At 37.4% G+C, this 22,648-nt stretch overlaps 1 protein-coding gene across 5 annotated transcripts in view; it reads right to left on the reverse strand.

The window, feature by feature from the left end:
• Positions 1-22,648, reverse strand: part of CTNNA2 (catenin alpha 2) — a 505,236-nt gene that overhangs the window by 112,647 nt on the left and 369,941 nt on the right. For all 5 annotated transcript variants that reach the window (XM_027660541.1, XM_027660548.1, XM_027660542.1 and 2 more), the window contains one exon: positions 4,872-4,952. In XM_027660541.1, the coding sequence (XP_027516342.1) occupies positions 4,872-4,952 (81 nt within the window). The remainder of the gene's footprint in view (positions 1-4,871; positions 4,953-22,648) is intronic.

Raw genomic sequence — 22,648 nt, forward strand, 5'->3', positions numbered from 1 at the left:
TGAGATAAAACATGAAATTCAGAGGCCATAAGGAACAGATTATTGCTGTAGGAAGTCCTATACACACAGTGTTATGCTATAGAAAGCAAAACTTCTTTAATTCATCTGGTTTTGTTTTTCACTCCTGTATCTACACAATATGTGCTCCTCGGAGGTTTGCAGGATGTGATCTGGAAAAGACAACCCTGAGGAGAGGACATTTTTCAAACAATTCTTAAGGTTGGAAAGGACCTTTTAAGAACAACACGTCCAACCATCTGTTTGACAAAAAGAAATGCTAAATCAGAATGTTTTGTCTCGGAGAGTGGTGTGAAGAATTCTTTTAGCCACGAGAACAAGTACAGGTGTTTTGAGTCCAGAAATGATGACAGCTTTCCATATTAAAAATCACCATCCTAGCTACTAACTGTAGTTGCTACTAATGGGAAGTTGATGTTATTCTGCTTTTTATAACTGTCCAAAAGGTTAAACTGCATTGCACCCAAAACCACATAGTTAAGGGCCACAAAAAAAAAATCAGACAGCAAAATTTCCCTTTTTATACTGCACACACAAACTTATGTCTCTAAAAATAGCATTAATTTCTATTAGCCATCCTTCCATTAAAGAAAAAGTCCAGGACATCAGTCTAAAGATTCAAAAGTATTTATCAAAATGCAACCATTAATGCAGTTATTTCTGGACTTTCTACTTCACAGTTCTTATTAATATTTTTTTTAATAAAGTTTTGTTGCCTAAAACTGCAAGGAGAAGCAGAAATCCATCTTAAAGAAAAACATAGATACTTTTTAATTTTTACTTTGGTCTACTTTGCCATTACATCTGAAAATTAAAAAAAATATCAAAATTCCTTAAAACGATGGAAAATCTTTTTGACCACTGTAAAAATGTGGGTTTATTTTTCTATATTTATTATTGTGTAAATGTATGTATTTGCAATGATAAGCTAAAAAGAAATTACTAACTTTCAAAATGAAAATTTGAAACTGCTGAGAAAAAGTCCACACTGGACTTTTTGACACTCTCAGACTTCTTTTTTTATAATTTTTTTTTTTTTTTTTTTTTAAATTCAAATTTCTGGATGATATATGATTTTTTTTTTCAGTTTTTAAGGAAGTGAAAATTTTTCTTTGGGGTATTTATTTCACACAGTATTTCTAAGTAGCTTTAGTAATAACATAAACCTCAGTCTGCAGGAGGTGGATGGATTGTCCTTAACAGCTACCTAAGAGCATAATGCTCAGTATAAACAGAATTGCTGGTAAAAAAAAATCTCATTTCTGTACAATTCCTTCCACTTGGAGGCACATGAAGACTTAGTCTGGCTTGAATGGACAAAAATGAAACAGTGCAGACAGGTTGCTCTGCTGGTATCAATGGCAGCACAGATTCCTGCTCTTTAAGAGAAAAAAAATGGTTTTAATTATTCCACCTCATGGGGAAACTGAGCGGCTCAAAGAGACTGAACAAGCTCAGCTGGTCCCCCGGAACAGGACACAAACACTGAGAGCTGGTGGCAGCAAGGCAGGAGAGCAGCACTAACAGGTGGGACACCAGTGGTGGTGACAGCAGAACAACTGGTGCTCTGCTCACACACCTCCAAATGATCTACAGACCGTGCTGGGCCTCGCTGGGCATCCAGTTGGTGTGTCAGCCAAACTCTTTGGTGTGTCCTTCCTGCTTGTCTTGCTCTCAGATGTCACCACAGATGTCACCACAGATGTCACTGTGACACCTGAAATCCTGGGTGTGCCTGCTGCTTTGGGATTACCTGTGGCATTTAAACTATAGGGTTGGTATTTCTTTTTCCTGCTATGGAGGAAAAGCAAACAAACAAAATAACTGGCATCAACCAGCACCTTGCTGCTGGGCTGGCTTGCTGTACCACACAGTGAAAGATGGTTTTGTTTAGCTTTTAGGTTTTGTCTTTTTTTATTTTCTTTTTTTAATAACTACAGACTTACATCCCAGGGGTGTAAAAAAGACCTCAAATCTTGCCAACTGGTGCAACTTATTAGCAGACACAGAACTCTGTGTGTTTTCCAGCTTGTTCAAAATGAAAGGCTGAGCAAGTTGAGGCTGTTCATCCTGGAGAAGACTTCCAGGAGACCTTCCAGCAGAGAGAGCTGGAGAGGGACTTTGGACACGGGCCTGGAGGGACAAGATAAAGAAGAATGGCTTCGCACTGACAGAGGGTAGGGTTAGACTAGATCTTGTTAAGAAATTGTTCCCTGTGAGGGTGGTGGGGCCCTAGCACAGGGTGCCCAGAGAAGCTGTGGCTGCCCCATCCCTGGAAGTGTTCAAGGCCAGGTTGGACAGGGCTTGAAACAACCTGGACTGGTGGAAGGTGTCCCTGCCCATGGCAGGTGGGGTGTAACTAAACAGTCTTTAAGGTCCCTTCCAACCAAATAATTCTGTGCTTCTATGAATATCATGTGAGAAATGGCAGCAGTGAGCTATGGGCTGCTGAGATGTTTCTGCTTCCAAGAACTTGTTCAGTCTGACTTAGGTTGATGTTCTTACTGGCAGTTTATAGTAAGACATATAATTAGATCTCCATAATAGTTTCCCAATGCCCAGGAGAGTTTAAATGATGAGTTTAAAAGATGTAATTCCATCAGAATAAGAAATATTGAAGTGACTGTAAATTGTGAGGCGGAATTTTAGCACCGTGCATTCCATCCCCAATCATTTCACATGTCTGCATGTTCTGCAGATAATGAAATCAAATCTCAGAAATAAAGAGCTAAGTAACCTGGGGAGAGAAAGGAAAATCAGTCTTAGATGGGTGATTACTGTAGACTTGCAAGGGAGCCTGACTATCAAATGAAATATATATATCTTCTCCATTACCGAAACGTATGTTGTAGATTGTCTAGTTTTATGGTGTTAACATTAAGCTTCAAAAGTATGAAAAGTAAGCTTTAAAAGGGATTCATTAAAACAAAAGGCATTATGGTATTCAAAGGCGGTTGTCACTCCAATGATTTAGCTCCAAATAGAAAGACTGAAATAGCGTAACTCCGTATTCTCAACCATGGCTCATTTCTTCTCAATCTTCAAGCCTCTCTCCCCAGTCATCAAACCAAGCCCTCAGTGACATCCTCACACTGTCAAATTTAGCAGGGAGTGTGCAGGCAGGTCTAGGCACACACACACAGGTAGGCTGTTGACTATGAGCTTGATGAAGCAGAACACTGATTATGATTCTGAGGGATAATCATTTGTAGTCAGAATGCTCATTGTGGAAAGCAAAGACTCCACTTTCCCCTACATTTGTGCAAAACCGAGCACAACTATGATCTAATATTGATTAGTTTTCTAGCAACTGCCATGATTTAATAAACATTATACCTATGTGACAAAATTTCACAAATATCAAAACCTATATTAAAAGCTTCATCTCCAAGCAGGGAAATACTTCACTTTACTCACATACAGAGTTCCAACCTTTCTGAGATTGAATATTCCATGGGACTGAATATACATGAGAAGCAGACAGTTTATTAAGAAAGGTGCCATTTTTATATCACGTTTCAGAGTAAATTTGGCTTTAGAGATGAGTAATTCAGGCAACTGCTGAGAGCCTCACACAGAACAGCAACTCATGTGTTAGTCTGCTACTTCCTTGAAGCAGTAAGAACAGAGGTGGGAGGCAACACATGGTACCAGCTCCGCTGCAGAATTGAGGATCCCACAAATTTGGAGGTCAGAACAGCAGAGATCTTTCTTCTGTCATTAGCTGAGCAGCAGATGTGATTCTAGGCTTTATATAGGAGAGTCAGTGATTCATATTGACTGTAAGACCATTGCAATAGGTTTATTATTTGCAGAATATGATCTTCAAACATGTTTGCTGAGAGTTAAGAGCTGAAATGAACTGAGCTTTGGTAGTGCAGAGCACTGATTCCAAAATACCTACAGGGGCCACTCTTTCTGATAATATCTTGTAGCAAACAGGTTTCTGAAGATACATTTAAGTCCTTGCTTGGTCTTGCAGTTTTATTTTTCCTGGTTGTTATTATTATTTACAGAAAATGCAGAATTGAGATCATCTCAAAAGGAGAAAAAAGAGATAAAAAGAGGCAATCTGCCCTGCCTTAACTTAAAGGCTTAAAGAAACTTACAAAGGATTTCTCCCTCTTGTTTGCCCATCTCCTTTCAATTCTTTTCCATCTCAAGCCTTTTGAATTAACCTTTCAGTCTTATTACAAAACACAATGATAAATGTAATATAAGAAATTCTTTACTGTTTAAGCTATGTTTTGCAGTTATTCATAAAATCATAGAATACTTTGGGTTAGAAGGGACCTTCAAAGGTCCACTTCCCTGTGTCATGGGCAGGGCCATCCTCAACTATATCCCCATCCAACCTGGACTTGTTTACAGGGATAGGGAATCCAACATCTCTCTGGGCAACTTGTTATTTATTAACCCTCTCTGTATTTAACTCTTTATTTAATACAGTACCTTGGAAGTTTTCTCTGAAAATGCTCTGTTCTTATAATTTTTTTCACATTCTCCTTTTCTTTCCTGTTATTTCCATGAGGGTATTCCAATAAATACAAATAAGCACATATGCCAGTGTTTTTATGACTGGGGTTGCTGGGCTGTGAAGGCCTGGCCAATCTGCCCACCCTCCCACACAGCAGGACATTGGGGGTTACACTTGGAACACATTCCATTCTCCCTTTTTTTTTTTTTGTCTCAGGAAATGCTACTACTTTGCTTCATGCCATGTGTAACGTACTGTCATGTCTAAATAAGGACACCAACACTTTAAACCCCTACATGTGGCAAAACCAATCCTAAGTGAAAAAGTTTATGATTCCCTTGGAAAATTAAGAAGCATTAAAAAAATCATAGCTTACCTGTCTTCGAAGGTCTCGTGTTTTCTTGGTCATCTTGTCAATAGCAATGTTGAGTGGGTCCCCCTTCTCCTTCCTTCCAGTCTGTTAACAAAACCAAAATCACAGAGTTAGAGAAAAATACTCCAAATAATATACACTTCTAAAAAAAAAATAGTAAAGGCTTATCAAAGGAAACCTGTGCATCTTTTTTTCGTTTGCTTCCATCAAGCTGTTATTTCCAATGTAGTGTTTTTAACATGTTTATGTGAGGGAGGCGTAGAAGATTATTTAAAAACAATCCTAAAGTGATAAGAACAAAGATGAAGGTGACTCACCGGAGAGTTCAGAACTTTTCCACCACTAAATTATGTGCATATATTATAGTTAATACTCAAAAAATCTGGCAAGACCTTTCACTATAAAATGAATATTAAGAGTTTCTAATCTCCATCCTGCCAGGCACTGGGAATGTTAAACATGATAATAAGCAGCAACACAGCTTGAGGACAGAAGGAAAATGGTCCCTACGCCTGTAGCAGGGATCATATTGGCAGACATTAGGTGCAGTATAAAGAAAAATTCCACTTAAAACATTTTTCTGCAGGAAGTCTCAAAGCAAAACTCCTCACGAAGATTAAAAAGGGGGGAAAAAAGCTTTTTGTGGCTCGTAACCAATGGGGAAAAAATACTTTTTTAGGTTCAATGACACAAAAAGCATTAAGTGACTTTGTTAGCTGTATTACCTTTCTCTTAAGAGAAAACTGCTTCTCTAAAGACTTGTCACATCTCTTACACATTGAACTCTGTTTGAAAGCTTTTCATCAAGAATCAAAATGATCTTCCATTCTTCCTGGCAGTACTCTTTCCTACCCAAGGCTGTTTTCAAATACTCCTATTTAGAATTGTTCCTTGCATATGATTAAGAGCGATTTTCCGTCTCCAGCTGAGCCTAATAGCATATTTTTCTGGGAACTATTGAGAAGTCACTTTTGGGGTGGGATGGGGATTAAACATACCCTTTCAACAGTGATCTCTCACATGGACTGCACGGTTAACAGCTCTACATTGGCCTCTGTTCCAGCCTTTGCTTTAAGCATTCATTCCAGAGAACGCCTGCTTTCTGTTATTGCCTGTAATTCTAATTATGACACGAGGCCAAAGCTTTTACGATCATTTAGAAATCTGCAAAAACCCATCCCCTTTTTTTCATTTAGAAATTCAAACACAACAATATCAAGTGCCACCAGAATTTGATACAAAACATAAATTTACCTCTTAGCTCTCTAAAAAGGATCCATTACAAATTCTGGAGTTAATCATACAAATTGACACCAGAAAACAGAGAGAGAAAGCATTTGCTATCACACAAGAGGAGGCATCTGTGTCACCCGGTGATATTTTTATCTCACTTTTCTTGTCTTCATCCTTTGACTGAGTTCTTCTGGTCCCCAGCTGAAGAGCTAAGTCTCTTTAGCCTAAGCAGTGTCAGCACAGGCTTTTAGTTTTAGATGTCCTGAATTCAGTCCCTGTTATTTTGTTCAAGGCAGCAGCTGTCACATGTGCACACAATCAAAGCTTGCTTTTCAGGCTGAAATTTCACAATAAAGCTGAGGCAGATAAGTTTGGTACAGGAAGACTCAGAATGGTACAGCAGGGACTGCCAGATGAGCCAGTCTCAGCCAGGTTCTAGTTAGTTAGACTACAAAGCCATATTCTAAGAAAACTTAAAAGAAGAAAATTACTCCAGCTGTGCACTCGCTGAACCAAGTTTTCTTGGTGACATCACTGTTCTGGGATGTTTTATTTTCCCAATCAAATAATTCAAATTCTTTAATATTGTTTAAATTCTCCTCTTTCTTCTCATTGTTAAAGCTTTAATGGACTGGCTTAGAAAGATCCATAACCACACAAAATACGTTAAGATATTTTTTTCTAGGGCAAAGACAACCTTTGTTTGGCTTTTTTTTTCATTTGTAATAAAATCAGGGAATAATTTGCTAAACTGGGGAAAATTGCTGTGAATATTAACACCCTGTGAATATTAACACACTGTAAACAATAAAAGAGTAAACGCCATGATACTTAACTTAGGGATTGTATTATACAGCTCTCAAACAAAACAACTAGTTAACAATTCTTATTGAGTCATCTCATGCAGAGCAGATATATTTTGTGTTCACCACCTACATGGTGAGGTCAAGTAATTAATGCCTGGCACTTGTTTAGGGGTTCAGAAAGTTGTCCTTGAACAGGAAGGAGAGACTTCTTGAGACTTCTTCCAGGGTAGTCAGCTATGGGATACAGTGACACTCAATAAATTATGCATTTCATAAACTGCACCATTTAGGAGAAATGGCTCCTGGTCATTGGAAAAGAAGTAGAAATTTTGAGATTGACCTCAAAGTTTGTGATTTAGATTCCTAATCTGGGTGTTTTGTACTGCTCATAGGAGGGAAACTCTCACTTAGAGTAGGCCCATGGTAGTCTACATATAGAACCTCTCCCAAGCCTCTCTTCAAATTTATCCTGTAACTTTTTGAGTCTGGTTTTAAATTAACAGTGTTTATGCAAACAGTGGCCCTTGGGGTGCATCCTATTGTGAAACACAAAACAACTGGGAGCCCTTCCATGACCCTTAGGCCACACAGCACAAACTGTCAACGTCCATCTGGCCGGACCCTTCTCCCTCCAAAACAGAAAAGAACCTGTTCTCAATTGCTCTGTGCAATTGCCCAAATCATGCCTCCACGCTGTCTGAGATGCTAAATGGGATGAACCAGCCTGTGCTGGAAAACAGGCTCCCAAACCAAGTGGATGGAGATCCAGTTGAGCTCTCTCACTGTCAATATTTTATTAACACATAAAAATCTGGATGCAGTCTCAAATATTCTGTACAATTTTTGTATTTATACATGAATTTTAGGTGTCCTTCACCTGTTACTTATGAAATGGCTACTGCCTTTTAATCTGTACACAAAACCCCTCCTTCACCTTAGGATTTCAAAGAAGGAGAAATTTGTTTAGTAAATCACATTATTGAAAAATAACTAGCATGGCATGTGATGCTACACAGCTTCAGGGAGGTCTGTCAAACACCATCTGCTCTGTGCTGAAAATACAAGTTTATTAAAGTTTATTTATTTAAGTCCTTAAATACTCTTATATTATTGTTGCTCTGTGATAATTTTTTGGCCTTCATTCCTAGAAGAGATAGAAAGGAATTTAGTGGTTTCCTGAAAAAACCATAAAGCTTAGTATTGAGGTTTTTGCCATTTCTCTGTTAATCTTTTTTCACAAAGAGAAGAAAGATAATTTGGGCTAAAAAGGAAGCAAAAATTGCTGCTGGCATTGGGTTAAAAAGAGAAGGAGGAGAAATGCACAGAAGTCCTTGAATGTCAAAATATCGGCATTCAGAGTCCCTATGGACAGAATTACATCTATTCATGGTGTAATGAGAACTTTGCTACAGGAGAATATATTAATCAAGCCCCTGATTTCTTGTGACCATTTAACAGCATTTGCATACTGCTTGTACTCAAGATATTTTCAAACAATTTTCTCAGTCTGTGTTACTTCCATCCTAATTTCCTTAGAGCTTTTCCCTGCCTGTTAGATTTATTCTCAGTTGCTCAGGATGAGCTAATTCCCACAGGATCCTGACCAGGGGCTGTGCTGGCTGCAGAGTCCTCCAGGTCAGGAGTGGGTCTTCCATTGCATTTCTACCCTGAGGCTGCAGTCCCTCTCTCAGATCACAGAATGCAGGAGTCAGCTCTCTGAATATAATTTTCAAGTGGTTTTAAGCCTGATTTGCCACGTGGCATGAGAAGTTGTGTAGTTTTTCAACATATCCGTGTCTGGTAAGTGGAAGAAATCTAGGTATTGACTGCCCTATCACTCTAGAAAATGGCTGTAGTCACAAGCAGTGTCAACAATATTACTTGAACACTAAAACAAAGATAGAATACAAGAACTTTCCTCTTTATATTAAGCAAAGTCTGAAAAGCTTCACAGTTAAAACTGCAAAATATTAAGGTAAGCACTCAGTTATACTGGGAACTTCAATTAGGAAAAGAAATAAATTAATAACAAAAAGTACAACAAGAATGATCTCTGCTAAGATATAGCACTGTTTTTCTTTTTGAAAAAAAGACCTTTTTACTCTCCTTCCTTTTTTTTTTTTCATGAGTTGTTCACAGTTTACACTGCTGGAGTAAAATATATAACTCCCAAAATATTTATCACAACTATTAAGGACATTTATATCCCATGGTTTTCTTATCACAGAACTCTTTTGATCAGTAAAAGATACTTAAAAGGACACTCTCTTCTAACCCTGGAGAATATCATAGAGTCAAGACAAAGTCAAGTCAATCAGCCCAGAGACACGGTGCATTTTGGATGAGATGCAGTCAACCTTGGAAGAAGATGCTTCAGGCTGGAACCGTGTTGATAGTTCTGAATAATTCCAGATACCACCAGTATGGAAATCACAGAGTTTAAATTTCACCACGTGAAACAGCTAAAAGTGCTACTTCCAAAATTATTATTAGAAAGATAGATGCTTCTGTAAGGAATATCCTCGTATTGGAAAGTTAGGATCAACTTAAGAGTTGTGTGAGGTGCAAACCCATAATTTTGAGCATGTTATTTAAAAAAAAAAAAATATAATCAGTGCCAGATGAACAAGGCTGGAAACAGTGACCTATAAAAGAAGTGCACAAGAAGTGCAGCAACTGTAGGCCTACAACAGAATGTCCCAGACAAAACCCAACATGTATGACAACTAGATGAGTGACATTAGAGAGTGTTGTTGTCCTTTTCCTCTGAAGTGCATCGTTCAGAAGCTCAGTGTTACAATTTAACAATAACAATATTAATAATAATAGGGGACTAAAATTATGCAAGAAGTTTTGGAACCACTGTTTTTCCACTTTCCTCTGTTAGATATAAGCCAAAATATCTGAGAAAGCTCAGTCTCCCCACACATTATGTGTTGCATGTCTAAGACACTTTCACTGCTGTTTCCAGTAATTTAGCCTCCAAGAGACAGGTGGAAAGATTATGTATTGATCCAAAAGCTACCAAATCTTGATTTATTTTTATATTTTCACCATCCCATGGGTAGAGGGTTCCATCATTTACAGTTTATTCAGAACTTCAATATCACAGTGTTTTATTAAGGCGTAAATTGCTGCTCAAAAATATATCTGTCCTAATATTTTATTTTAAACATTGAACAACATCACTCTTTTAAAACTGTGCTCATGTTCAATAGCCCTTTTAAAAGTGATAAAGAGAAGCTTAGTACTAAGAGGAAGAACATTTTGAACAACAGGCTGCATCAGTGCTTCTAAACAGAAATCTACATTTAAACATACCAATACATATTCCCCTTCTGACAGAAGATGATAAATTTTGGGTCAGGAAAAGGCTAAACTATATATTACAGGAGAAGTAAGTAGAGACTAAATTTCACTGGAAGTTGAAAATCCTAGCTATTTGCTAGGGAGATGGGACAGGAAAACAAGTTTTATGAAACCTCTGTGGATCCTGTATGGATGAGCTGAAGAAGACTCGCTAAAAAAAAATCAATTTATGGAAAAATTGAATGGCAAGAAGTCTCTTGGGAGCATGACATAAACACGAATTACTGTTTTACTCAGCTCTGTATATTTATTTTCATAAATTATTTTGGTTTTAGAATTTATTCTAAGTAACTACAATGGAGGTTTGCAATCATCTGTTTGCCAGCTTCAACTTTGCTAGAGAGACACCTCCTATGGAATGAAAATTTCTATGTTCCCTTTTCCTCTCAATAACTGATTTTTTTCTTCAGGGAAACAAAGAGAATTTTGCATGAAAGGATGTTAAAAAAAAGCTCAGTGTCCTTCCTGTGCTGGGGGCCCCAGAGCTGAAGGCAGCACTGCAGGTGGGGTCTCACCTGAGCAGGGCAGAGACACATCCCTGTATGTTCAGGACGTGGCTCCTTTGCAATAAAACACTGAATTACAGGCCCTTCCAAGATACTTCCCAGTTCTAGAATGCCATTCACTAAACAATCTGTTCATAAATGTGTGATACAGCAAGTTCTCCTTAAATAAAACAATTTCTTTCAGTAGTTTTTAATTACTTTGTGACCCGTGAGTTTGGTTCCAGTGTAGCATGAATGATAAGAACTGTGCAGAAAGCCAGGGAAGCCACAAATTTGCAGCTGCCAGAGAGTAAATAAATTCAATAAAATTAAAATGAGTCATGAGTTGGACATGGTATCAGCACCTGAAGTGCACAGGTCTTATCCTTGGCCTGGATCCAAGCAAGTTTATCTAGATCTGTAAAAACCAAGTTTGAAACAAAATAAAGAAATAATGAAAACTGTATCTGTTAATGGTTGAGGAAGATTTTCTTGTCATATTTTATGTATGTTTTTCATGCAGGCCACATCATCACAATATCTGAATCCCTCCAAGTCGTGAATCAATGAATTAAGTGGTTTGTTCCATATCAGCCACGTGTAGTTGCTTCTTTTATCTTTTCCAAAGTGGGAAAACTTATGTGTAGGGGAGTATTTCACTTTGCTTGGTTTGTGGTTGTTATTTTTCTTGTTTTGTATAATTCACTGTTGTAACCCCTTCTTGTCTTTTGGCAATAACCAAAGAGTTTCAGAAACATTATCAATGATTGCAGTTTGATTTGAAGCACCAATTAGCATTAGGGCTTCATCACAATGGTTCCCAAGTGGCAGCTGCTACTATTAATTGATATTTACCCATAATCATATACTGGTATCTAAACTTCCAAAAAAAAAAGAACTGGTTGAGGAATTTATATTTATAATCATATTACAGGTTGCCTAAGATGGAGAAACTTTTCACTCTTGAGAACAAAGGCAGCAATTTTTGGGGGTTTGGTGATGTTTTTTTTTTCACTTGTAGATGATACACTGAATATTTCTCCATTTCTGTGTATTTTTTGAACTAGAGTTTCCAGGATCACTGCGGTGAGGACACGGTCCTGCTCTTCTAGATAGATTGGATTTTACAGCCTACTGAGGCACCAAACACTCAGAAAAGGCAACCGGTGGGATTTTCTTAAGGGACAAGGCAAGTGTAACTTCCAAATCTTATTGATTTTCATTAGGTAAAACATATGCATTGTTTGGGTTTTTTTTTTGGAAGGAGGGAGAGCCCTGAATCTGTTAGAAATTCTTCCCCAAGGCAAGAATATCCTGCCATCACTTAAGAGCTGTGTCATTTAATTAAACTCAGATTATAAAGTAGCACACACTGCCAGTCGAGAAAACAGTGATAGCTTTCAGGGAAGGACCATCCCATTTAATTTTACCATCAAGAAATACTGAAACAAATCTAGTTATTTTAGCTCCTTCTATACTCAGTATAAAGTGACAGGCACTTTTAGAGCACCCATCTGTCTTGTATACTTGTTTTAATATGGAATACATGTCACCACATGGGATTGTCCTCTCCATCAACAATGGAGGGGATCTTGAAAAGCTTGATGATTAACTCTTAAAAAAAACTAAGTTACATGACATAAACTGCCTACTTAATAAATATAAAGACTGTCCAGCCCTCCTAAGGATCAGGTTGGAGACTGTGTCTTGGAAAAATTATGTGTGTTTTGGATGATTTTTTTTTCCAGAGAATTAAAAAATACAGGATCATAAAGGTGCCTTTTTTACAAGCTTCTACAAAAGATATTCTAGTCCTTCCAGGATGTGATATTTTGAAGTCCTGAAAATAATTTGTTTTCTTCTCACTGTCTAAAAGAAACACACTTCATAATTCAGACTCAGTATCGGATCTTTACAGTCTCGGGTTCTTTTCAAACTGGCAGCCTGTCCCAAGTGGAGTCTCTCAGGGACTGATATTGGGCTCAACATTGTTTAATATCTTCCTAAGTGACTTGGCTGATGGGATCAAGGGAACCCTGATGAAGTTTTCTGCAATGCCCAACTGAATGCAAGGAAAGGTTGAGGGTGCTGGGACACACAAACACAGAAACACCACAACCTAATGAAGAAAACAAAAACAAACAAAAAACCTCCAGTTTAGTTGGATTTCTCTAATCTGAGCTTTCTCAGATAAAGACATATGCCAACATCAGCCTCATTTGGAACTGAGGTTTGCTGATAACGGTGGAAAACAAGTAAATGCAGTTGGAAGAGCCAGGACTAATAACCTCAAACAGGTTTTCTGATATGTCCTCAAGAAATCTCTGGTAGTGGGTGTGTAATGGGATCCCTATCACTGTGAATTCAGGTGAAATGAGTGTTAGCATGCAAGTCTACTTCTGATCCAGGTTTCTGTCCTAATGCCCTTGAGAGCTGATGTCTGTGAAGCTTCCCCTCACTCCTTTCTGTTTGAGGGGCTGACTTTGTAACAATACCTATTAAAATTTAAATCTGGCAGAATATTTCTTGTCATTAAATAGCATCTTTTCCTTTGCAGTGCTTACTCAGAGGAAAACATAAGGGTTTTCATAGAAGAAGCTGCCTGTTTCTATTCAGAAAATGTCAGTACAGAAAATTGATGCTGTTACACTTAAATGCATATAAAAAATAGAATTTCTGAGGAAAGAAATGTGCATGATGTAAACTGTTATAAAAACATCAGCTTCACTGAAGCCACACTAATTTACACCAGCTGAGAATCTCCCCACTCATCATATAAATAAAATCCTGCAGATGCTTCCATTTAGAAGGTCAGAAATGTTTACTCCAGAATTCAAAATTATTCTAATTTCTTCACAGACTTCTACTTGCAAAGGGTCCAGTACAAACTCCTCATTTAATCACCAGCTGCTTTCCAGCTGTAAATTGCAGTCTGCTTTTAAATGGCTCCTGATGTCTTCTCTTAATCTAAAATAACTGGAGAAAAAGTAGATAGGATACATTTTTTCTTTCCCTTCAGATATGTAAACCTGTAGTAAAGGACTGTGTAAATGAAAAATGTTAAAATTTACCCATTCTAACAAAAGGTCTAGAGAAAAGCCTATTCTGTTAAGCATAATAATGTTCCTAAGTCATGAAGTAGTTATTAATGAAGCCTCCTATAATGTATTCTGTTCAAATTTTATCAGTTAAAAAGGTGATGCAATATGAGGCGACTAAGAAAAGAGGAGGGGTAGAGAAGAACAGAATGTTTTACAGCATATAACAAAAACATACTTCATGGATCCAAACTCAGAAATCTATTGACTAAACCTTTGGTTTGTCTTTGTTACAGATTAGTGGAAATACTTCTCAGGACTTTTAAAGGAACTGGTTTTGATGGCTCGTATTTATGTCAGTTTTACTCCTTATTCACTAGAAAGTTCTTGTAGACAATCTCTCCCTAGTTGGTTTTAGACTAAAATGTGTATTATGAGTCACAGGGATGAGTGTTGTTCACTGAATTAACTGCAGGACTTCTTGAGCCATCTCAGCATCCCTTGAAAACATCCTTTTAGTATTTTTTAGCTCTCTCAGAGCAACACGAGAACCACACAATGTTGTTTGGCTGTAAGCAAAGATTTTTTTGTTTGTTTATGTCTTCAAGAAACAGACTCCATTGGATGATATTTGACTATAACATTGGCTTTCAATGTGTGGAAGTGGAACTTCATGCATTTTTTTCAGCAAAGAAGCTTTTCAACCAAATAGGCACCTCTGACAAATGAAGTGACCACTGGAAGTTCATCAGAGCACTCACAACATTTACAGGTACTAAATGAAAATTTCTTATGAACATATTGAAGCTCCAACTATGCCATTCTATTTAGATGCAGAATTACTGCACAAAGGCACAAAGGCATTATAGAACCTCAGAGTTCAACCACACACCCCAAACTCATCTATCTGTGCCTAAGAGGCACAGAACTGGTTTTTTGTGAGCACTTAGAGTGCTTTGATTATCAAATATCACTGCAAAATAAGATTTCAACTAGTTGGCTGCATCTGTCACTATCTAATAGATTTCTGTATGAGATGTGTGTTGACTATTACATCTGCATTTCTTTCTTTTTAATTGCATCATGCTTATATTCCTTGGATGATCTACAAGGAAATGAGTCTTGTTTATGTCCAATCAAAAATGTGTTCATCAATGCAGGCAGCTCAAACTCAATGCCAACTCAACACTTATAACAGAGAATTAAATGCTTTTTCCAATTAATTGCTACTTTCTTTTCCCTTACCTTGCCATTTCCCTCCAAGCCACCCAGGTAGAGGCTGGGTTTTTTTGCATGTTCTTTATCCTCCAACCTGTTCTGAACACTTTTAATTACAGTCTAAGCTGGAAAAATATTTGAAATAATTATTATCTGAAAGCACTACTGCTTTCCAGTGCTGACACCCTCCTTGGCAATGTACTGTGCAGCCTACACAGCATCAGTGGAGGTGTCAAACTTTCTGAGGGCAGTGACATGTGTCTGGAAACAAGGGTTTCACCCTGACATATCTCCTGTGAAAACCCCACCTGCAAGCAGACAATGAGCATGAGGTTTAATTGGAAAGGTGCCATAACTTCAGCTCCTGCTTTGAATGACTGGGGACAGAGCAAAGCCCATGAAAGAAAATAACTCAATCCTCATTACTGTAATTAATCTTTCACTTTGAGTACAGGCTGCTTCGTGTCCACATGTTCCTTTGTAGAACACCACAACCACGAGGCAACAGGGATGAAGTAAAACAAAATAAAACACAAAATAAAAGAACTTTTTAAACTCCAACCAGACCTCCAAAAGAATGCAGAAGCAAAGGACCAGCTCTGCCTATTTTTACAGAGCAAAGCCGTGGTCTATTCCTGTCACTGCCTCAGATCAATGTGCTAAGTGATATCCATTCAAATTACTTGTCAGTTTAATCAGAGGAAGTAAAACACAATTACAGGGCATTAGTGTAAAAGCTAGCACAAAATAACAGAATGTCCATGTGGGATATCTGAGCAAAAGCCTGTTGAAAATAACTGTGACATTTTCATCTACAGCCTTTTTTTACAGAAAAGAAAAAAAAAATAACAACCTTTGCAAATGCTATTACAAACTAATTAGGCATAAAATAATGCTTTATTTCTACAGATTGATTAGAGTCCTTATTTCTTCTTGTAGATATTAGAAAAATTTTTGGCTTTTGCTCTGTTATTAGAATAAAACTAAATGCATAAAGATAAAGACCTTTTCTGAAATGATAACTGGTGCATTTACAAAGCCTCTCTGTGCTCCCTCTCAAGACAGCAGGAGTTTTACCATTATTTCCACTGAATGATTGGAACACTCATTTTTCATGGACACTCCAAATTTCCATTGAATAAAAGGTTTATTTTTGGAATCATCAGGCAGATGACTTGGATTAAGTGGGCAAAATGGGAGCAGGGAAGGGAAGGGACTTGTCCTTCTCCCCCTGAAGGCAAGGGTGTGAGTTTGGTGGGTTCAAAAAGGACAAATTAATGCAAACCTGCCCTCAGAGCCCTGCCTGGAGTCCCCAGGAGAGATATGCTGGGGTGGGCACTGGAGCTTGGGGTCCCTCTGACCCTTTCATCCCAATCTGCACCACAGCCCAGTTTCAGTGCAACAGGTAAAACTGTATCCAGTCCAGAGGTATAAAGGGAATTATGATTTGTGAATGCCCACAACAGGAAATCAGCCTGAAGCCCTACACTATACTCAAATATTAAAATAAAAATATAGGAGGGTAGAATAATCTCTATGATATTTAGAACTTCACTTTTTTTCAAAAAAAATACCTATCAATATATGTCTTCAGGATAGAGCACATGCTGAAAAAAGCCTTTTCTTCCCAGCCCTAACTTGCTTTTTAAGATCCAGAGGGGATGGGGGCTTGGACTTTACTCAGCACAGTGAATCTCCAGGAATGAGGTGACTTCACTTTTTTTCAATAGCCACAATGCACAGCCCAGGTTTAGGTACCCCTGTGGTAAAAAACTCACTTAGAATGTTCATGTTGTAACTCTGAGCTCAGAAAGCTCGAGGTCTTTAATTGGATTTGGCCCTTTATCTTCTATATTCATGAGATAGTAATTAATTTGACCACCCCTGCCTGGTCCACAGGGTAATTGAATGAATAGTTCTGCACAGGCACATAAATGCCTCCAAAAAGAGTTATTACTATGAATGTGCAATATGGCAAGTTAACTCCCTTGGTAATGATGGCACTGAAATTCTTAAAGTATTGGAGTCCAAATCACAGCTAATGGAAGTGGAAGAAAGTATGCATATACAACATGCAGAACTACTGTACATTTTGCCTTTGAAAATAATAATAATAAAAATTTAATCCTATTTTTTTTTTAATTTCCTTGCTATACCTCCATCTTCTGGCACTACTAAACCTGATCAAATATTGCAAAAGGGGTTAAAAGCAAGATAGTTCTCTTGGTAGATTGCCACAAAGACTTCTGGTAGGAAATGGAGTGTAAAAAATGTTAAAGAATGTTAAATGAAATCACAGCAGACTGAAACCTGTGGTTCCAGTGCAAGACCTGAAATAAATCTGAGACAGATGCTAACTGGCACCACCTTCATTCTGATATTCATAAATGAAACAGAACAAGACTTCAAAGGTGCCAGAAGAAGACCAGCCATCCAAAGAACATTAAAACAGGCTTGGATTTGGTTTGCCAGCTCCAAAGTTATTCATGCCCTGCTAAGTTATCTGGATGCTTCTGAAAATTCATCCAATGGAACACGTGTGCACGTTTTTAGAAGGATTGGAAGTCTGTGGAGCTTCAACTCCTAAGTTATGCTGGATATGCTTTCCTTTATCAATTCTTGGCTTCAGAGGTGAACTCCTGATCTGAGTTATTCACCACAGATTTTTCCCTGAGGAATGGGTAATAGTTTGTATCAAGACACACATGGTAGTTTGCAAGTCTCAGTGAAAATCATGCACTGCTAAAAGTTTTCCACAGACATCTGCAGCTGCTCACAGTCTCTTTTTAATGACAAATGCTTAGAGAAACTAATTGCAAGTGGTAAAAGTGCTGACTGACCTTTACGTCTGGTTTGCTTCTTTTCCTCCTGAAAAGCTTTGATGTCCCAATTTAAACCTATATCTAATATAGAGGGTTATCAACTATTTTAAATAGTATTATTCTAATAATTCACTAGTTTGGCCCTTCAGTGACCTCAATAGTGATTTCAGTAGTAATACAATGCAGCATTCCACACTTCCTATTTATTACTCTATTCTCATATAACCTGTAATTCCACTGGTATTATCTACAAAATTGTACTTGAATAAATATTTCCTTTAAAAATCAATGATTTCACTAAAACAGGAACAATGGTGGAGCTTCTGCTTGTTGCCCTGGGTCATGATGAACACCAAGAAGGGAACAACTGAATCCAGAGCCTGTGGGAACTAGACTCTACTTCCAATTCCCACTCCTGGTTTCTAATAGACTATATTTTAGTGAGGTTTTCTTTAGTATGGCAATTAGTGTTAAGGGTGAGTCAATTCCATGATGATCAAACGCCTAAAGAAATTTTAAAAAAAAAAATAAACTAAAGCTCTGCAGGAGCAGCTCTGCTGCTTTCCACACCACATGATGCTTTTCACTTCAGAACCACCAAGTAAATTACTGAGAAAAAGTTACTGTGAATAAAATGGGCTGCACTGTGTTAAGTAATTATTTCTAAAGTGTGAAATGGGTAGGAAGTATCTCATCTTAAAGTAGTGCCATGATGCATATTACCTCTCCAGTATAAAGTGAACAGTCCTTTTTTTTTTTTTTTCATTTTTCTCCTTTTTCTCTTTATCTCAAAGAAGTAAGGAGAGGAATGAAAACTTTGTTTTTCTAATGATCTTGTATGTGGGAGAGAAGTGTAAAGACCCAACCTGTGAAACTATGCTGTGCTCCACTATTTGAACTGCCTCGGGAAGAACCTTCTAGAGTTTCATGAGCTCTCAGGAAATCACAGAATAGTTAAGGTTGGTAAAAGCCTCTAAGATCAAGTCCAACAGTTAATGCACCACTGCAGGCTCAGTAAATTATAAATATTATTTGAAGGATGCTCCCCATCTAAGGAATGCAGGATGGAGCTGGGATCTCCTGTGTCAAAGAGCAGCATTTCTGTGACTGCTGTGGGATGCACCTCAGTGGTGCATCCCATAATTTGTGGAACAATGCAGAACACAGCTTGTCTTTAAGCAGGTCTTTCAAGTATGTCCTGCCACACGCCCATTCTGTTCCTCAGTCTCCAAACCAGTGATAAAAGAAGGTCATTTAAATAGAAAAGTTATGCTCACAGCATGGGTTAGGAAAATCCCCCTCTGATGGCTTGTGAGAGAACAGAGGGGATTCTTGCAATTAATTAATACCTAGATGCACACCAACAGGCTGTTTCAACAGAAAAGGTAATTTTAATTTCTTTGGTGGTTTTGCCTTTTTTTTTTTTTTTTTTTTGACAACTATTATTAAAAGTTACAGGGATCAAGGAGAAGAAAGAGGAAAACCACATAAGAATCAAAAAGGAGCTTTTCCAAGACAAAAGGTGACACAAATTGGTAGTAATGAATTGTGTATACCAGCTGGCTAAAATACTGCTGTCCATTTAAAGGATAATTACACAGACATTAAAATATTTATGCAGCATTCATGTGAAATTCAGTCCCAGATCAAAACCAAGCGGTGGTAGAGATTAAATAAGAGAATCCTGGTTTGGGTTTAATGGCTGACAAGCCTGATTAAGACAATATTTTCCCTTAATAATCTGTTTCAACAACATGCAATACAGGCTTTTGTTTTGTTTTGTTCATACACATGAAAGATTCATTCCAAAAAGATCAGAAAGGGTTATTTTCTCAGATTAAATATCACATGGATATCTGAATTATACTTTGCAAGGGTATGACTTCTGAACACTCAGAGCCAGCCAATGACCCGCCTAAGATAAAGAGCAAAAGTGCATCTACAAAGTGTAAACTCATTTTGGCATCAGTCCTGAAACTGTCTTTGAGGTCTGACCTTCAGAAGAACTTCACATAACACAGATGGGTTGACTAGGGCTGGCCACAGGAAAGTGTTTAACAAGTCAGCGTTGCAAAGCAGTTGGAAATGATGCAGAACAAGACTCTAAATATATCAAGTGAGCTCTTCTCTGCTGAAATATCTGTATGTTCATGGCTTGTTGTCTGGCATTAGGAAGCATTACATCCAGGAGCGGAATGGTGGGATGCTATAATATCAATGCAAAGCTTGGAAATTATATTTTATTATTTCCATTTTTAATTAATTTTAATAATTTTATACATTTCAGTAATTTAGTTTTACTTTCATAAATTTGTGTACTTCTAAGTACAGTAATGGTAAGGTGGTAAAAGTATTCTGTATTTAGAGGTAAGCAAGGGCCAGTGCCAAGTGATCCTGGAAGCTTCCCCATAATGCAGGAAAATTACACAAATTCAACAAAACACAGCAGGACAGTTGTCCTCCATCATGTCACACCCACTGATGGTTGTAATCCTGATGTGCAAGGACAGGATGGGGAGTGGACAACCTCAAATCCACGACCCCATCAGATGAAGTACTTGTAAATGTTTCTGGTGAGCCTGTTTGACCAATCCCACGAGCTCATGCAAACCAAAAGGAACTGTGTTTACAAAATTAATATTTCATGAGCTTCTTGCTAGACAGAGAACTGTTTCTTAAAAAAAATAATTGCCTTAAATGCACACATTTACAGATATTTTTATATTTAAGGACAAAATTTCTTTTCTTAGATAACTTCCTAAATCAAGGTAAGGATGCCCATCAATTATTTAATATAGCTAAAGAGCAGAAATTTTGCTAAAGAGTGCTTTTTCTAAAAAAAAAAAAAAAAAGAGTCTGCTAGAATGGCTGCATATGCCAGTATTTGACTGATGAACTCCAGAGCAGTTTATTACAACAAATAGCATCTCCTAGTAAAATTCTTCACTTCTAATATCATTCTGCTCTACAAAAACATATTTTTGACATCAGAAACAAATTGCAACAACGTGCAGAAGAATGAGTTGTTGCCTCTGAAAGCTGTTTCCAAAATACCACGCAACTTCAAATTTTATCAAGACAAAAAAGAAAGCTGGGTGACACATATTTATGTATTTTTTGTGCATTTATGTAATGTTTTTGTAATTCAAATCCACTATGTTTTACCTTTATACAATCAAAACTAATTACAATTCAAAATAGTCATGTTTTCTTGACTGATATATTTAACATTTTCAGTGCTAAGAATGGCAGTGCCCAGTATTATGCACCATGTCAAATATCTTATTTGAACTGCCACCTCTTTTTTATGTCACTCCCCTCCTCAGCTGGGCAGGGGAGAGAAAATACAACAGAAGGCTCATGGTTCAAGGTAAGGGCAGGGAGAGACCACTGAGCAGTTACTGTCATGGGCAAAACAGACTCAGCTGGGGGAAACTAATTTGATTTATTAACCAACAAATCAGAATAGGCTAATCCCAAATCTTAAAATACCTTCCCTCCACCCAGAGAAATGCTGTAGAACAGAAAAAACTGGTGTGGAAAAATACCTTCTGAATACAGAATATCACAAAAAGTTTTGCCTTGGTACCTTCATGACTTGTGACTTAAATTGACTTTTGAATTATATTGACTTAATTAGTTTTGCTATCACTTCTGATATTTTTTCACATAAGAAAAGGCAAGCATTATCAGAAGTGGTTATTTCTGTAAACCTTGAATCTGGTGTGTTAAATGTAACCATGACTCTCCCTTCAGTAATAAATCCTAATAACCCCACTGGATTTACAACAGCCTATTATACAGCACATTCACGAATATAGACCAATTTTCAGTTTCTTAGACTAGAAATCATGATCACATCTAATCTCCTGTGCCTGACAATAAGTTTATGATATTTAGTAGAAAAGCTCACTGACTTTAGAGGTCATTGAATGAGATCACAAACTATTTTATACAGCACAGTTATTAGTAAAAAAAAAAAAAAAAAAAAAAAAAAAATACAGCAGAAGGAATATAAGACAATTGCTCCCATTGCTTTGTGTTGGTCTATACTACATGGATTTTATAAGCGTTATTATTTCCCAGACAACATCCTGAAATAAATACATAAACTCAGAGATTATTCTTTTTTCAAGTATTTTAGGAATTTTAAAGTTCACACTTGGAACTTGGATGTCTCTTCTCTGGGCAGGCCCCATTCAAAGTCAGGTAGGACAGAGCTTCAAGCAACCTGATCCAGTGAAAGATGTCCCTGCCCACGACAGAGGGGTTGGACCAGATGATCTTTAAAGATCCATTCTGTAATTCATTGGAATTTTGGAGTGCATTTTTGAACAAATATGGGGAGGGAGTTTCCTAAACAGAATACTTGAAACTAAGCAAATTCTGCCCTCAGTGTTACTGGAATGAAAATTCAACGGTCTAAGAAAGAAAAATTTGTATTTCTGGAAATGTCCCAAGTTTCCACTCTGCATCCTCCCATACTGTGAGGAATATTTGCACAGTAGATGTGAGACCCTGGCTGTGCTCTGCTGGGAAATAATGCTCAGCAGTTGTAGGATCAACCTGGTAGTTCAGTGATTTGGGATGAGAATTTGGGCCCATATTGATCTCTCACAGTAAACAAGAGGTATGACTCCACCTAAACTGTAAATCATAAAAACTGCCACTTTGTGATTTCCTGCACAGATAAAGACCATGCAAATTATTATTTTTGAAAATAATGCACTGCATTTAATTGAACGCTGTAAAATAATTATTTAAATATAATAATCTTTTTAAAAGAATGCACTGAAAATGAACAGACCT

Source organism: Corapipo altera, unplaced genomic scaffold (genome assembly GCF_003945725.1).
Source record: "Corapipo altera isolate COAL_440 unplaced genomic scaffold, ASM394572v1 295, whole genome shotgun sequence".
NCBI lineage: Eukaryota > Metazoa > Chordata > Aves > Passeriformes > Pipridae > Corapipo > Corapipo altera.